General features: G+C 41.8%; 1 protein-coding gene across 9 annotated transcripts in view; it reads left to right on the top strand.

Annotated features, from left to right (window-relative positions):
- The first annotated feature begins 725 nt into the window (after window positions 1-725).
- Window positions 726-17,679, top strand: part of Cdadc1 (cytidine and dCMP deaminase domain containing 1) — a 38,516-nt gene continuing 21,562 nt past the window's right edge. For 3 of the 9 annotated variants that reach the window (XM_029468722.2, XM_029468721.2, XM_029468720.2), the window contains exons 1-6: window positions 726-888; window positions 1,729-1,826; window positions 6,181-6,255; window positions 8,709-8,886; window positions 12,106-12,675; window positions 17,253-17,302. In XM_029468722.2, coding sequence (XP_029324582.1) covers window positions 807-888; window positions 1,729-1,826; window positions 6,181-6,255; window positions 8,709-8,886; window positions 12,106-12,675; window positions 17,253-17,302 — 1,053 coding nt within the window. In that variant the 5' untranslated portion in view covers window positions 726-806. Of the gene's footprint in view, window positions 921-1,728; window positions 1,827-6,180; window positions 6,256-8,708; window positions 8,887-12,105; window positions 12,676-17,252; window positions 17,303-17,679 lie in introns of all 9 variants that reach the window. The other 6 variants (XM_029468724.2, XM_021181260.3, XM_029468719.2 and 3 more) reach the window with 5 other exon arrangements.

The raw sequence follows: 17,679 nt of genomic DNA, 5'->3' as shown, positions 1-17,679 counted from the left end.
CATGTTTCTGACCTCTTGAGGCTTCATTTTACACTTTAAAATTTTCACTGGGGGCTGAGGAGATGGTTCATTGTGTACATGCTTTAGATATAAGCTTGAGGAGTTCCTTCTGGATCCCTCAAACCCACATTAAAAAAAAAAAAAAAAAGCAGGTCTGGGTAAAGCTGCAGCAGCCTGTGGAAAGTCTGAGGCAGGAGGATGAAGCTCCAGTGTAGCCAACCAGTGAGCTCCAGATCCAGGCAGAGACCCATTCGAAAACAAACATTTGGAGGGCCATAGAGGAGGATACCCTCTGTACGGTAAGCGCGCGCACATACGCTCTATTTACAAATTCAGTAGGACGGACAACTCAGATTTTTCAGGTTCCGCTGTTTACTTAACTCTTCGATCCTCCCAGTTCTCCTCTCCTCATAGTTTGTGTGGGTTTGGTAAGAAGCAGAAGCAAATACCCTGGGATCCGCCCACATCTGACAGCTGGGTTCCGATGGCCCTGCTTCCCCCACCTCGCCCACTCCGGTTCTAAGTTCGCCTCTCTGTTTAAGTCCTCCACCCTGGTCCCCTGCTGTCCCGAACCAAGACAACTTCAAGTGTCCTTCTTTCTGCAAAAATCACTGAACACAGCCTGCTACACAGAGTAGCACGAGACTGATAACTCAATCACCAACTCCTCAGTGCGCCGGGCTCTGACGTCACATTAAGCGCCGGAAGCGATGGGGGGGCATGCCGAGGCGTCATCTTTTTGCGCAGAACAAGCGGTTGTTGACAGGCCGCAGAGGCGGCCGTAGGGGAGCTGCGGGGATCCTATCATGCCTGACCGGGCGAGCTGTCCTGGGCCGAGGCCTTTGGGCTGGATCAGATGCAGAGTTTGGAGGGCTCCGGGGCCGAGAGGTCAGTCGGCACGCAAACGGGCAGCATGACGGGTGAGTGCGGTGGCCTTCTCTCCCGCCCTGCCCCTCGCCTGGCGCCCTGCACGCCTGCCCGAGTCTCCCTCCAGCTCGGCATCCTGCCTGTCCTGTGTCTCCCTCCCCCAAGCCCAGCACCCTCCCGACTCTATGTCTCCTTCCCGCCCTGCTAGCCTGCTCCCCCCCGCCCCCCATCCACACATACTGCACCTCCCTGACACCCTGCCTGCCCTGTGACTCACAGCGACTCCTGTCTGCCCCGCTGTCCCTGGTCTCCTTGCCAGACGCGCGTCCCGGACACCGTGCTGTCCAGGCTTCATAGGTCGCGTCCTGTCCTGCACTGGTGGGTGGTTGCAACTAGAGTCAGTATCCCGGAGCTGAAGAGCCTGAAATTGCGCTTTGGCAAATTCACCACCCGTGATGCCTCCCTCAAGTTTTGCCTTATGGTTGAAGATCAGTCATGTTCCAACCATTGCCCCCCCCCTTTTTTTTTTTAGCAATGCCAGGTTCCAGAGGGGGTAGGGGTGGGGACCTTGCTCCACGGCTACATCAGAGAGGAGCCCTTATCCTATTGATTGATTGATTGATTATTTCCAGAGCCTTTGTATCAGTTTTACTATTTTACCTGTGGGGTGAGCTGGAGAAAAAATTACCCAACTTTGGAAAGTGCCACCCGAGGTTACTGAAAGTGAGGTTGTGGCCACTCTTGCTAAGGAAGCTTTTATTCTCCTGCCTGCCAGACCGTCTGCAGCTCACTAGTAGCTTTGAGCTTAGCTCCCCTGCCTTCACTAGTGAAATTCTGAAGTGCTTGCCCTCTCTTTTGTAGGTCAAATACCAAGGCTTTCTAAAGTGAACCTTTTCACTCTGCTCAGTCTCTGGATGGAGCTCTTCCCAGGAGTGGAAGCTCAAGGGCAAAAATCTCAGGTATACCTTATTTCCACTTAGAGAGTGTTTACCCTTGGAAAAGCAGTAGTCTAAGTCTGGTTTCATTGGCCGACTGTAGTCCTAACAGCCAAATGCAGTAAGAACCTAGGAATAGTGTCATGGCTTTTGTATGCTGTGCCTGTAACCACAGCGAACTAGCTCATATTTCCAGTCTGAAAAGTTACTTCTAGTGGGTGCCATGATTACCAGGTATTAAGGGTTTTCTTTTGGAGACATTTAACGCCTTAAAAATGTGCATTGTAAAAGTCAGTTTGCTAGTAATACTAAATTTGGAAATCCTTTTAGCTTTATTGTCCATATTTTATCTCATCGTAATTCTGTTTATATACATTTAACTTGAATCCCTTTTCAGTGCGAAAGTTTTTTTCTCACCCTTGGTTTCTGGCATCCTCTCCTTCATTTGACAGATACCATGGAGGTTTTGTTTATTTAAGAGAAATAAGTTGGTTTTGTTTTAAATATTTTATTTGAAATCTTGTTTAGAAATCTGACCCATACCTGTTATCAATTTAAGGCTTTAAAAATTAAAATCTAACTGGACATGGAAATAATTGCAAGAGACATCAAAAGAAATCCTTGTTTTCTGAAAGCTGGCCTACTTGGAAAGAGGCTTGACCTAGAGACTCACAACTTTCATAACCTGACCCATACCTGCTATTGTTCACCATGTTACAATCTTTCCAACTGTGCTTCATGCCCGTATTTCCCAGGGCCATAGCCATGAAGTCACAATGCCAGGTAGGGGTCCATGAAGGCACCCCTCCAAGTTATTCTAGCAGTGTGTGCTAGCTTGAGAGCTTGGCTAGCAGTTTTAATGTTATCTGTGTGGAAAGTATGTTTTAGTTACCAGAAAACCAAATTTACAAAATGCATAGATTACCATTATCACCTGTTTGTCATCTACTGTCAGGAAAGCATATGTGTATATTATTTTTATTAGTTTGGGTATCATGGCTGCTGCAGAGAAGCAAAACCAGTGGTAGCATTAGAGAAGAACAGAACTAGTCCATTTTCATAATTTTATACAAACATTATTATTATTATTATTATTACTGAAGATAATCCAGTAATCCAGAAGCATTAAAAAAAATCATACTACATATGCTTCCAGGACACTTCTCTTTGCATTAGATAATTTACTTAAAATATTTTTCAATTTTTCTAGTCTCCTTTCTAATATAAATCAGAACTACATGCCTAGTGGTGGCACAGCCCACAGTGGACTGGGCTCTCTCATATCAATCATTAATTAAGAAAATACCCTAAAGGCACACACATACAGCAATATGATAGAGGCAACTTCTTAATTGAAGTTCCCTCTTCCCAGGGGTCGCTAGGTGTGTCGGGTTGACAAAAACCACACAGAGCATGTCACAGAAGCTCCAAGATGCAGTTTGGCTTGCAGCTGTTTAAAGTATGTGTTCATTTACGAAGTGAACAGAGGAAAAATCCTCACTACTCTACCACCTAGAGACTGTTGACACTGTCTGTTGTTCTATCCTTTTTCTTTTTTCTTTTACTTATTTGAGATATTCTGGATCTTCCTTCACTAGAGAAAAGAAATACATGCGCTGTGGTGTCATTTTGTGCATGGGGGCAGCCAGTGATTCATAACCAGACTGCCTGAGTTCACATTCTAGTTCAAGCACTTGCTACTTTGTGTAACTTTGAATGCTCTATTTTGCATTTATTTGTCTGTCAGCTTCTATTTTAGTATAGTGGAAAATACCAGTACATACAGCAGGTTTTGTCTTGAGGTCCTAGTAATTGAACCAAGAGCCTTGTACTTGTAAGATAAGTGCTTCAAACCCTGAACACACTGCTAGCTTACTACGTGGAGTTCTTCTAAGCAGTGAATGAGTTAAACTAATAACACTTTTAGTACTTGGAGCTACCTTAGACTGCTTTGATTATGATTTTAATTAATTGTAAAGCACTATTGCACTGGTGGGCATTTACAGTGTCTCTTTTGCCAGATTTAATATTTAAAATGTTAATATTAACTTGCATTTGCAAGTATAACCAGTGTCTGAGTTTTTCTGTGCTATCAAAATTTACATTGCTCAGTAATAAAAACAGAGCTTTAAAGAGTCCAATCAATGATTGGAAAATTAATTGTCTATAAAACTTATAATAAGGCTGGGAGGCAATTAATGGAAAGTTTTGAAATAGAAATCAGGTTCTATGAGATGGCAGACATTTCCAAAGGGTTTTCTTTCCTACTGGTTCAAGCTTTGCTTATAGTTTAATTCTATTTAAATTTTGTAACTTTTAAAGAATAGACATCCCTTGTTTTTCTCTACACACCCACAGTACCTTTCTCACCCAGTTCTGCCTGCTATGGAGATTGCAGCATGGGGCCTCCCTGAGCTTTGCTGGAACAGAAGCAGTGTAGTACTGAGGGAAGACAGTAATCTGGGTTAGTGAGGATGAGCTAGGTGACCATGGTTGTATTTTTTCATTTGTCCCTGCCACAATTTTTCTCACTTGTACTATGAAAGTAATAACTCTTATAGAATTGTAAGGATTAAATGAAATCATTCCAAACCTTTGTGGTGGCACACGCCTTTAATCCCAGCACTTGAGAGGCAGAGGCAGGTGAATTTCTGAGTTCGAGGCCAGCCTGGTCTACAGAGTGAGTTCCAGGACAGCCAGGGCTACACAGAGAAACCCTGTCTCGAAAAACCAAAAGAAAAAAAAAAGTTTTCATTAAACTAAATGAAAGCATGAATCAGTAGGAAAGAAAATAGCTTTGAAATGTCAAACATCTTCATAGTACTTCTATTCCAAACCCTTTTCTTACCCCCACCGCAACCATAGCCACCTAGGAGAATTAGATACCTCTTAAAACTCATTTTTATAATTACCATTACTGAAATTACTCTCACCACTTAATCAACCTCATGATGTCCTACGTTCCTGCTCTGCTTGAAGAGCAATCTTATTTCCAGGATGTAGGTTTTCTTCTTGGAAGTCGTTGCCTTTCTAAGAGACAACATTTGTTTTGTGAGTATAAGCTGAGTAATCAGCACCACCATTCTCACTTTAAAACTGCCCCAGTTTGTTAACTGCTTCACCTCTGTGGGGCTCACAGACTTCTATGCCACCCTATCAGTCTCTCACTTGGCTGTGTTCACAGTCCTAAAGTCTGTGAGGGCTGCTTCCAGAACAACTAGCTAGGCCTATGGCTGGATCTAACAAAGGGTCAAGCACTTATTGAACTAATTGAAGGGCCAGGCTCTGTTACCTACCTTTCTTTCTTTCTTTCTTTCTTTCTTTCTTTCTTTCTTTCTTTCTTTCTTTCTTTCTTTCTTTCTTTCCATGTGTATGAGTGTTTTGTCTGCATGTATGTCTGTGAACTGCATGCTTGCCGAGCCCATGGAGGCCAGAAAGGGGCATCAGACCCCCTGGAATTAAGTTATAGTTATGAGATGCCAGGTAGGTGTTTGGAATTGAACATAGTTCCTTTGTAAAAGCAGCCAATGTTCTTAACTACTGAAGGGTCTTTCTAGACCCTAGCTTCCAATTTAAAACTTCTATTTTGATTCAACTTTAGGGAAGGCATTCCTATATTAATTTTTATTACTGTCAGAAAAACTACCTCGGTGTTGATGACTAAAACAAAAATCTGTTATCATACAGTTCTGAAGGTCAGCAATTTTCACCAACTAAGACCAAACTGCCAGCAGGACTCATTTCCTCCGAAGGCTCTAGGAGAAAATGTATTTCTTTGCCTTTTCTAGCTTTGGAGAGTGCCTGCATTGTTTGGGTTGTATGGCCTTTCTGACTTCAAAGCCCTTTGATGGCTTGTTGATTCTCCCTCCTGTTGTCTCACTCTGAGTCCCCTCTGCCCTCCTTTGCTTACAGTGGCTCCTGTGGTAGTACTGGGCCCACTGGATCATCAGGACAGTCTTTCATACCAAGACTGATGGTGCATATCTTTATGCCCACCTGTAAAATTAACCCCCCTTTAACTATGAAACAGCATAGCTGCAGAGACAGGATCAAAGAAATCGCTTAGGAAGCATCATCCTGCCTACCGTAATCCACATGTAATACCTTTGACACATAATTCTTTATCTTCTGGACTCTGCTTAATCCTTCACAACCTTTTAACTTTTACATTGCTTAGTACTGTCCCATTTCTATGACTTCCAAATTACAGTTTCAATCCTGTAAAGGCCTGTTTGGAAGCTTACGTTAGTCTGAGCAAATAGTACCCAAGCAAAGTGAGACATCACTGCAGAGCTTTGCCAGGAGGCATCCAGCCTTAAGTCCTGAGATGTGGAATTCATCATGTTAATCATCTCCCTTTTAATCTGATTTCAATTAGAAAACTGAAGAGGAAAGCCGTGGTCCCTTAGGAGATAATGAAGAGTTTACCAGAGTGTCTACTGAAAAAAAACAGGTGAATTGTTGTGATTTAAAAAAAAAAAAGATGTACAAGTTTATGATAAGAAAGCAAAGGAAAGGGATAAAGTCCCGTGAAGACCTCTGTAACCAAGGGAGTTTCTTAGATTTCTCCATAAAGGCCTTGTGTACTGACAAGCCTATATGTCTTTCCTGTTTGAAAAATTCAAGTGGGAGTATTGTGTAATGTTTTTAACGTCTAATCCTGATTTCACACAGATGTGTTGAGCAATGCCCTGCGGAGTCCTTCACGTGTGTGCATCTTGGTTAATATGACTGAAGTGCAAAGCCTGGTTACTCTTTATGTGGGTCACTTCTCAAGAGTTAAGGATTGAGTCAATTAGCATCTCCCTCTGGGACCAACAGCACTGTCGGTCTTGGTGTTCCTCTCCGAATATCAGATTTCACTGTGGGTCCAAACAACCGTGTGGTCCCAGCTGCATCACCCCCTGTGGGCCTGGAGGGTGTGACCACCACAGACAAGCTTCTTACTCTTTTGAGTCCTTTGTCCCTGATCCACAAATTTCTTATATATATGAAACAGGGGCAGTCAGACCAGAAGGCAAATCCTGACCTCTGTGATTCTGCCTGGGGTGTCCTTGTCACCTTTAGTTTCCAGAGATGGTTGTTGATCATATATAGAGAATAACTTGCGTGTGTATTTTGAAAAAGTTATTATTTTGCTGTCTGCTTTTATAAGTTTCCTGATTAGTTCTGGGAGTGAGTCTCTTCACTGCCTGGTGTGATTTTGACATAATTTGCCTGAGGCTGCTTAGATGCTTTCAACACAAGAGAAGCACAGAGGGGAAAAATTAGTGGATCACCTAGGTCAATATACTGACTAAAGCATGTACAAAAGGTGATCGTGGTCTACCATGGTTTAATGTAAAATCTGTGACTAGAATTATATGGAAACTTGCCAATATGTGTGTGAAGTAAAACAAAACCAGGATGCAGATGAGTGGTTCCCAGAAAGTCAGTGTGTTGGGGCAGCAGTAAGTAGACAGCTCAGACAGAGTACAACTTGGGCTTTTTTTTAAGTTTGAGGTGAAAAGCTCCTTTCAAACTAGATATTGTGAGAAAACTCTACCTTAAACTTTATATTTTGTTCTTAGCTAGAAGCAAAATGAACAGGTTGTGGCCTTTTGTTTTTTTTTTTTTTTTTTTTTTTGGGGGGGGGGGTAGGGTGGACTAGATTTTGGGTTTTCTAGACAAGGTTTTTCTTTGTATCTCTGGCTGTCCTGGAACTCAAGGCTGGTCTCGAACTCAAGAGTTTTGCCTGCCTCTGCCTCCATGTTCAGCTATCTTTATTTTGTTTTAAAAAGATTCAGAAAGGTAATAAACTTGGGCTGAAGATTGTTCTAATAAGAGGTTGATAACATGTCTTCTGTGTCTTGGGAACAATGTCACAGACATCCATTTGTTACTGGCTTCTTTCTTTCTTCTGACAGTGTAAAGCCCATGCCCTTCAGCTGAGTTGCAGCCACTCCAATGGCCATGTGGTTCAGTTTTAACAGCATTGGCTCTGGTGCCCAGATCCTTTGATAAGACAATTTTTTACAAAAGATTTATTTATTTATTATGTACAGTGTACTGTCCGCATATATGCCTTCATGCCAGAAGAGGGCACCAGACCTCATTACAGATGGTTGTGAGCCATCATGTAGTTTCTGGAAATTGAACTCAGGACCTCTAGAAGAGCAGTCAGTGCTCTAAACCTCTGAGCCATCTCTCCAAGTCTGATAAGGCATTTTTTATTGGTTGCTTTCTAAAATGGAAAGTTTGCAAACAAACTTGCTGGAAATAACATACACTTTGTATTCAAGGGATATACAGTTCTCAAATATTTTGCAATAAAGAGGGTAAGGTTTACACATTGCAAATTTGGAATCAAACTTATGATTGTGAGCCAGATCTTTGCTAGCTGAGCTATATCTTTAGCCCAGGAGTTGCAAGTTAAGGCTAGCCTGGGCTGTATAATACAATTCTGACTTTAAAAAGTCTTATAATTTTAGAATTGAGATGATGTCTTTATTATTTGAATTCTTCAGAGTCATGTGTAAAACCCAGAGGAATTTCATTATATTTCCTTTACCATTTTGAAGCTTAGAATTAAATAGACCCAGCCTGGATGGCATAAGAAGCAATTCAGCTGACTTGGCTTTTGGCCTATATTAGGTTAAATTGAGTTCATCTGTCACTAGAACAACATAATAATAGTTACACATGTAACTGATTAATTAAAAGAGCCTTTGTTTTGAAAGTTTTTCATGTAAAGTCAATACGAAGCTCTCAGAAATCCTTCATGTACCTAATTAGATACTATTTTTATGCAGACTGTGTTTAGGTAAGAACTAAGCATAGCTTTCCTCTCATTAGAAAATCAAATATTACCCATAAAAAGATAGTAAGATGTTATAATTGATGATGTCATGTTTTTGTCTTAATTAGGTGAAGAAAACTGGTCTTGTGGTGGTGAAAAACATGAAGATCATTGGTCTTCACTGCTCCAGTGAAGACTTACATACTGGGCAAATTGCTCTTATTAAGCATGGGTCCAGGCTGAAAAACTGTGATCTTTATTTTTCAAGGAAACCATGTTCTGCTTGTTTGAAAATGATAGTGAATGGTGAGTATGGACAAGGTGGTACTGGGGACTCAGCTCCTTTCTCTGAGCTTGGACAAGGGAGCACATCTGTAAATGCACACATAGTGAGGGGTGGAAATGTGTGTTTGAGGACCAGTTGACACTCAGGAAGAAGGGTCTGAAAACGTGGATTCTGGGCTCAGCTCTGCCCACTAATTTGCTAAACGACCCTTGCTAAATTACAGGCTGATACCATTTGACGAAGGATCCCCCAAATTTCAGTGGCTTAAGACAGCCCATCAGCCCTACAGTGGTCAGACCTGGGCGCTGCCGCGCTGCAGGCAGTTTAGTCCAGTGGTTGGTTTGTGGGATTAGGCATCATTCTTCCCCTGTTTGTTGTTATCCTGGGGCCTAACTGGAGTCCTCTGCCTCCAGAGAAGGCAGATGTGCTTCTTACAGACCCCTGCTTGGCAGAGGTTGGTGGGGGTGGTGGTGGTAGAGTGCTTGCCCAGCATGGGTGAGGCCCTGGTTTCCCCCAGCACCACAGAACAAAACAAAAGCCATGACCTAGAAGTCACATGCATTCTTCTTTCTGTTTGTTTTCATCATGGGAGCTGTAGGTTCTGGCTGGGCAGCTGCTTTCCTGTCCTGGTTTCTTTTCTGTTGGTGTGATAAACAGCAGGACCAAAAACAACTTGTGGAGGAAAGGGTTTATATGGCTTGCAAGTCCAGATCAAAGTTGATCATAAAGAGAATTCGGGGCAGGGGTTCAATTCAGAGCTGCTCACTGGCTTGCTCTCCATGGCTTGCTCTGCTTTCTTTTCTGTACAACCCAGGCCTAAGAGCTGCACTGCCCACAATGGACTGGGCCCTTACACACCAATCATTAATCAAGAAAATGCTTCACAGACATACCAGAGACATACACAGACATAAGATGGAGGCAGTTCCTCAATTTCTTGAGATTCCCTTTTCCCAAATATGTCTAAGTTTCTGTCAAGTTGACAAAAACGAGTCAGCACACTCCCAAAGGTTACTATAAACCTTGGAAGGGTACACAAAATTTTAATGTGTAGACACTTAGCTGCTTCTGATTCTATTTTACAAGTAGACAGATATGTAGATGATTCTATTATTGTTTAAAATGTGTCTTACACACATGTACCTAGTAGGTCTAGAAAGAAGGCAACAAATATGCTGCTTGGGCTTTGGCCTCCAGGGTTGGTTGGTATCAGATGCGTGACCCAGGCTGCAGGTGAAGCATGAGCTCAGCCTCAATGACCCTGCAGGACGCTGCGTTTTGAAGGGTGCAGCACAAGCTGGATCTTCATGGCTCTACGCATTACTGTTCCGTTTCTATGGGACATACATGACCGAAAGCAACTTACGGACACGTTTATTTTGGCTTGTGGTTCCAGAGGTTTAGAGTCTTGATGGTGAAGGAGGCATAGCATCAGACAGGCATGGTGGCAGGAAACTGGGAGAGAACTAGACGTGCAGTGCGTCTACAAACTGCCAAACCCGCCCCATGAGTTAGTTCCTTCAGCAAGACTGTACCTCCTAGAGCTGCCTTAACCTCTTGAAATAGTGTCACCAAACAGGCTAAAGGTTCAAATATGGAGTAGTGATGGGTGGAGTGTGGTGATCTGTCAGGGCTTCTGTGGAAGCTGTGGAAGACTGACAGCCCCTTTTTTTGTGTTATGGAGCAGAACAGAAAACTCATCTGTCTCATTAGCCCTGGGCTAGGCGTACCTCATCTTAGTGTTCTGCATGAGTCAGAGCTGCGTATAAAGTGATTGCTGCAAACCACAGTATGAGGGTTGCTTTGAGGACCATGTGAGTGACTGAGTTCACAGTGAACTAGCCTACCTTCCTCATGTGTCTTGGGTTTTCTATTGCTGTTCAGTGGTTATGAGCAATTCCTGGTTCAGTGGCTCACAACTACCTGTAACTCCAATCTGACCTCGGAAGGCACTAGAACTCACAGGCACAAACACATAAAATCAAATCCTCTTATTGAACATGAGTAAATAAAACCTTTTAAACTTTGATGAAATTACACCAGATACTAGCAGAAATTTTTCTGTTGTAAACTATAATAAACATTTGGTGCTTACATAGCAATTTTAGTCAACATAAGAAAATTAAAATACTTTTTCATGTTTATTATCCAATTATGTTTCTTTTACAAATTGCCTGTTCTTATGTTTTGTTTCCCTTAAGGTCGTTTTCTTTCCTTTTTTTTTTTCTTTTAAATCAATATGAACTCTTATTTAATGAGCCAACTGTGTCTCTATGTAGTAAAGACTACCTACTTTCTGTTGTCACAACTGAGAGGAAATGCCCTCAGGTTTGTTCTTTCCTCAGTACATAGGCTTTGCAGGGTTGGTGCTGCCTGCTCTCTCTCTCATCACTCCCTCTTTACCTAGGACTATTTTTCTTTTAAAAATTCTTTGTAGTCAATAAGAACAGATGATATAAAAATGCCAGCATGGAACTCATTGCTTAGTATGCTAATTTAAAACTAGTTAACAAAACTAAGACTAAAGTCACATTATTTATTCTCCTATTTTGGACATCTGGAGGTTTTTTTTTTAAATGTTTTTAGTTCAGAAATGCTGCACTAAAACATGAACATTTTTCCCTCTTGAAAATATGGCTTTTGAGAAGAATTCTGAATCTGAAACAGGAACATTTTTGTGTCTAAATGAATTATTTATAATTATTTAGATACAAAACTCTAGGCCTTACTAGGTATTAGCTATAACATTTCCAGAAGCTACCATGGCAACATGGAAAGCCTTGGTGAGTAACACTCACCTTGAGCTTCCAGCCACACTTTGCAAAGCTGGGCTTCTACAGTGTCACTGGGGCTTTGTTAGAGGTTGGTGAACGGTCTCCTGAAAAAGCCAGGTAGTATTCAGGTTTTGAAGGCAGCACTGTGGTTGGTAGTCAACCCCACCATGCAAAGGTGCTCAGTGCATATGTAAATGAATGAGCATGTCTTTGAGTGAATATGAACACTGGAATTTCCATTTCTCATCATCTCATATGATATAGAATATTCCCAGATTTAACCTGTCAGCTGAAAATAAACTAGTCATGGGCCCATTTTTGCCTGTGGGTATTTGTTTGGAACCCTCACATTGTGTAAGTAACAGTGTAGATGTCTGTTTTGGGGCCAGTGGTAGGCTAGATTTAGATAGAAAACCTTTCTCTATTCGGCTTGCATCAGTGACCTTTTCTATTTTTCTATTTTAGCTGGAGTTAACCGAATTTCTTACTGGCCTTCTGACCCAGAGATAAGTTTGCTCACTGAGGCTTCTAGTTCTGAAGATGCAAAGCTAGATGCCAAAGCCGCAGAAAGATTAAAGTCAAACAGCCGGGCCCACGTGTGTGTCTTACTGCAGCCGTTGGTGTGCTACATGGTGCAGTTTGTGGAGGAAACCTCTTACAAATGTGACTTTATTCAGAAAACTGCAAAAGCGTTGCCGGGTGCTGACACTGATTTTTATTCTGAATGTAAACAAGAAAGAATAAAAGAGTATGAAATGTTATTTTTGGTTTCAAATGAAGAAATGCATAAGCAGATACTGATGACTATAGGTCTGGAGAACCTGTGTGAAAACCCCTATTTTAGCAATCTAAGGCAAAACATGAAAGACCTGATTCTACTTTTGGCCACAGTAGCTTCTAGTGTGCCCAACTTGAAACACTTCGGATTCTACTGTAGCAGCCCAGAACAGATTAATGAAATTCACAATCAGAGTTTGCCACAGGAAGTTGCAAGGCATTGCATGGTGCAGGCCAGGTTATTGGCATATCGAACTGGTGAGTTCAATGCTTAGATCATAAATGGGGGCTGAATGTCTGGGTTACAAGTGACACTGAAGTGAAGTGGCTTCATATCTGTGCTAGGATCCCCTGACCCTTATCCTAAAGCATTGCTATTCCAACAGTGTCAAGAAGTGAGCCAGACCCTGTGTTTTCTGTGTTCTTATATTCAGCTTGGCACTTACAGACCAGGAGACTTAAGTCCTTTTTGCTTCTTGTGTGTATGATTCTACGATTCAGTAAGTTCCAAAGTAAAGATGACACAAAAATAAAACTAAATATTTTTTTATTTATTCCACATTTTTTCTACATATTTTTTTAAAATGTTTAATGTGTAGTAGTGTTTTGTCTGCATGCACGTTTGTGCACCGCATACATGCCTTCAGAGCCCAGAAGGAGGTGTTGGGTCCTATGTAACCGGAGTCCGGACAGCTGTGAGCCATCATGTTGGTGCTGGAAATCACTCGGGTCTTCTGTAAAAGCAACAAGTGCTCTTAACTGCTGAGCCATCTCTTCAGCCCATGTATTCTATTTGTAATAAAGACAGAATTCTGAGAATTTAAAAATAACAAATTTAGAAGAAAAAAATCAAGGTAAAAACGTTACTGTAGAGTCTTCTGGTGTATGTCTCTCTCAGCAAGTTAAACAGTCACTCTCGCTCCTTTACATGTTGGTAAAGGAGAGCATTCCTTAGTGATGTTCTTTATTGTAGTAAAGTGTACCGTCTCAATAGCATTTCCATTCTTACCTAATGTTTTTCAGTGTAGAATTACCACCTTGAAAACTCTAACCATGAAGTAAGTAGGGAAAGTCCAGATAGGAGAAGTGGTGACGTAAGACTTATTTGGTACACATGCTATGTATAGTAGGGCTTGCTTTATTTATTCACTTATTTATTTATTTGTTAGATAGAATTCTATGCAGTCCGAGCTCCCTATGTAGCTGAGGATGACCTTGAACTTCTGACCCTCCTCCCTCCACCTCTTGAGTGTTGGAATTACAAGCATGCACCTCCTGGACCTGCTTTATGTTGTGCTGAAGATGAGAGGAACCTAGGGCCTCATGCAGGCTAGGCAAGCACTCCACCACCTGAGCTACAGCCCTTGCCCAGACACTTAAGTATCCCAAGAAAGGAGGAGAAGAGAAGGAAAATCAGAAAGACCTGTACAGATGGCAGTAGTCTTTAAAAGACCTCAGGTCAAGTAAATGGAATGGAGGATCTCAACCAACAATGTACAGACTCTCCATGGAGACCTTCAAAGGTACAGATGTTCCAACTCACCTGGACCCAGTCAGCTGGGTACAGCTAGCTCTTTAAAACTTCTACAGGGCGCTCTGATGGTAATTGGGGTTGATGATGACCTAAAGTCTGATTCGTGTCGTAGAGCTATGTACTCTACTATAAATTACATTTTGTATTATACATCTGTCCACTTGCTATTCAAGTTTATATATAAATCCATGCTGGTATGCTTGATCTAAAAGATTTCAAGGAAAAAAAATAGGGTCTTTTTGGTTTGGTTTTGCTTTTCTTTTCAGGGGAAGGTTCTGGAACTCAATTTCTAGTTAAGATGCAACTTGACTGTCACTTGCCCATGTGAGCTCTTCTGGGGGAGAATCACTGGCACACTTATCATGTTCCCTGAGAACTAGAGTATTTATTAAATGAGGGAATCCTTTTATATCAAAATAAATGCTTCAGGGGCTGGGCAGGTGGCTCAGCAGGTAAAGTGCTCTGCCGTGCACGTGTGAGGACCTGAGTCTGGGTCCCCAGCACACCTAAAAAGCAGGATGTGGTTGTAAGTGCTTACAACGCCAGGGCTGCCACTGAAACAAGATCTCATTGGCCAGAGAGTCCAGCCACTCAATAAGCTCCAGTGAGAGACCTTGTCTCCAGAAGTAAGCACAACCAACATCAGCATGTGGCTTCTACACACACACACACACACACACACACACACACACACGCACACACACAGAGAGAGAGAGAGAGACAGAGACAGAGATACAGAGACAGCACAAGCTTATAATTAGTAAAGCCCTTAGGACACGTATAAAGGAATTTAGAGTCTGTAGATGTTAAAAAGGTATGATAGTGCATCTGCTGTTCTGGCAGGCACTCCCTGCTGGAGTTAGAAGTAGGCAGAAATAGCACCTTCAAAACGGTTCTGATTTGCTCTGCAAGCCAGAAGTTAGTGTGAGAAAGCATTAGAAGGCAGCTGTGGACAATGCAGGACCCCAGCCTCTTTCCTTTGATTGATCAATTGTCTTTACCAGAGCTGGGAATTGGCCTTTTTATCAGGCACCCAGCAATTTTGATCTAGAACTGTAACAGAAGCTGACATAAGTAGGGGCCAACTAGCTAACTCAGAGAAGAAAGGGCTTTGCCACCCCCTCGTCTTCCATGGTGAATAACAGGACTCTTGCCAGTTGTCCTCTTGACCCCTACAAGCACACAGCAACACACACACACACACACACAAACAGAATTTTAAACCTTAAAGAAAAGATGTATGTGCCTGTAGGCATGAACTATGGACTAAAGAGCTCTGACCTTAGGCACCAACAAGCCTCGGGAGTCTGTTAGTAGTTGTAAATTGGTCTTTCCTTCAAAGCTGTGAGGAAAAACAAAACAAAACAGACTAAAAGGAACAGTTTCCTAAAAATTACAGATAAGGTACGCACCTTTAATCCTGACACTCAGGGAAGCTGAGGCAAGAAGACTAAAAGTTCAAGGCCAGCCTGGGTTATCCATCAAGATACTATCTCAAAAAAACAAACAAGCAAATAAGAACAAGTGAAAATCAAGAAACCCTTCTTGAAAAAAGTAGTGACCGTTCCCTTACAGCTAGCCTTTGCCAAGTGCAGAAGTGCTACCTATGGGAAAATGCTGTTTCCTTCTCGACAAGGTCCAGTCTCTGTCCCCTGACTAAGAGAAATGATAGCTCCCAAGACCAAAATCCTAATTTAAGAAAGATATTGTTGCAGGAGATGTGGCTTTTCATATGGAGAGTTTTTTTTTTTTAATTTATGTATTAAGTACTGCTTTGCTTAGGTTTTTATTTTGAAGGTAATAATATTGTGGCTATATTTCTACCACTATCTTAGGAATGAGCACAAAACATTAGTTCATATTCATTTCTGGCATTAAATTACAAAGGTCTAGAGAGGAAGGAAACTTTGTTGATGCCAGATCTCTCCCCTGACACCACGGAAGCCATAACCGCATACCCCTCAGGGTCACCCCCCTCCTTCGCACACAGCTTCCTCCTCCCTGCCACGCTCCGTTCAGCTGCTACATGCTTATGGACCAGACTGTCTCCCTTCCTCCTTCACAGTCTGCCTTTCACTATGGACACATATGGCACTCAAACTGTGGGAAGCTTTTTTAGGGAATTCTTAATGTTAGAGAGAGGTGGAGAAAAGGTTGGGTTAAAAGAACTAACTAAATTAATTTCATATCTAGAAATGGAAATTTTAACTATTGATAAAATTGGTTAAAAAAATGAGATCATGTCTAAAAATGCTTAACAGAAAAAAATATATATTGGACTATAATTTTGAAAAACCCAATGTGCTTGAATTGGAAATACAAAATTTTATTGCCTAAGTGTTTTTTAAGTTAGGGCATCTTAGATTTTTCAAACAACAATGGCAGGACTTTTGTCTGAATTGTGTATAATGGAAAAAGTAGATGTTTAAATGCACTTCCATGGGAGAGCTTAGCTTGAAGGAAACTAGAGGGGAAGACAGTTGTATTCAACCCTTAGCAATATGAATGGCCCTGGGTAAAGGTACAGACAATACTGACTTTTTCTGTAAATTTCCCTACTTTGTCCCTTGCTGTGATTTTGATAAATACTGTGGTTTTATAGTTCAAATTTGTCTTAGAAATTTAAAACTTAGTGTATTGTAGAAGAAAAAAGACCTTAAATAAATTTCTACTTGAACTTTTTTCTTTAACAAAAATATTTCCATTAAGTCAATTTTCCATGAATAGAGTGTAAAAAAATAAGTTAGAACAAGACAAACTTGATTTTATGGATTGGTTATTTCACTAAACCCATTCTTTTAGAAATGTTGTATTTCTTCAGCCTCATCATCTGTTAGAAGTGGTCACATGAGGGGAGAGTCAGTGAGGCTGACCTGTCCCAGTTATAGCTTGAGTGTGCCACTGCCATTCAGAGGTATCACAGAGACCCTGCATGTGGGGTGGTCAGTGGCCCTGTCCCCCTGTGTGTGGGGGGGTGGTCAGTGGCCCTGTCCCCCTGTATGTGGAGTGGTCAGTGGCCCTGTCCCAGTGTGTGGGGTGGTCAGTGGCCCTGTCCTCCTGTGTGTGGGGTGGTCAGTGGCCCTGTCCCCGTGTGTGGGGTGGCTCTGTCTGGTTATTTGGTACCTCATTCCTGAGTCCTATACCCCAAAAGATTTATCTTGAGGGTTTATGTAGTTAGGGCAAGGACTTGTTGCTACATGTATCATGTATGTTGCAATAAATGGGTTCTTATGATTTGAAAAGAATAGATCTTCGTACTGACAGCATTGATTTTTACTGAGATAAACATCCTGTCTTTCAGAGGATCATAAAACAGGAGTTGGAGCTGTCATTTGGGCAGAAGCGAAATCTGTAAGTATGAAAATAATTGTTTAAGTATTTAACCTGAATTTTGTTTAGTCTTCGAGGTGCTGCATTTTGATATTTGAGACAGGATTGGCCTCAAACTCCTGAGCTCAGTTCATCACTCCCTCCATCTTCTGAGTGGTAGCAACTACAGCCCTTGCTGTTTAACCTGATGGCACATGAGCCTGTATTAACTGGTTGAGATTAATGCTTTTATATTGGTGAATTTTATTGAGTTGTAGAAACATCTGTCCCTCCCTCAACAAAAAATTTGGGGGGTGGTATACATTCTTTTTTTTTTGGGGGGGGGAGGGGTTTCGAGACAGGGTTTCTCTGTGTAGCCCTGGCTGTCCTGGAACTCACTCTGTAGACCAGGCTTGCTT

The sequence above is a fragment of the Mus caroli genome, unplaced genomic scaffold (assembly GCF_978045245.1).
Source record: "Mus caroli unplaced genomic scaffold, Mus_caroli_1 scaffold_12, whole genome shotgun sequence".
Classification (NCBI taxonomy): domain Eukaryota; kingdom Metazoa; phylum Chordata; class Mammalia; order Rodentia; family Muridae; genus Mus; species Mus caroli.
This window is presented reverse-complemented; position numbering and strand designations above follow the sequence as displayed.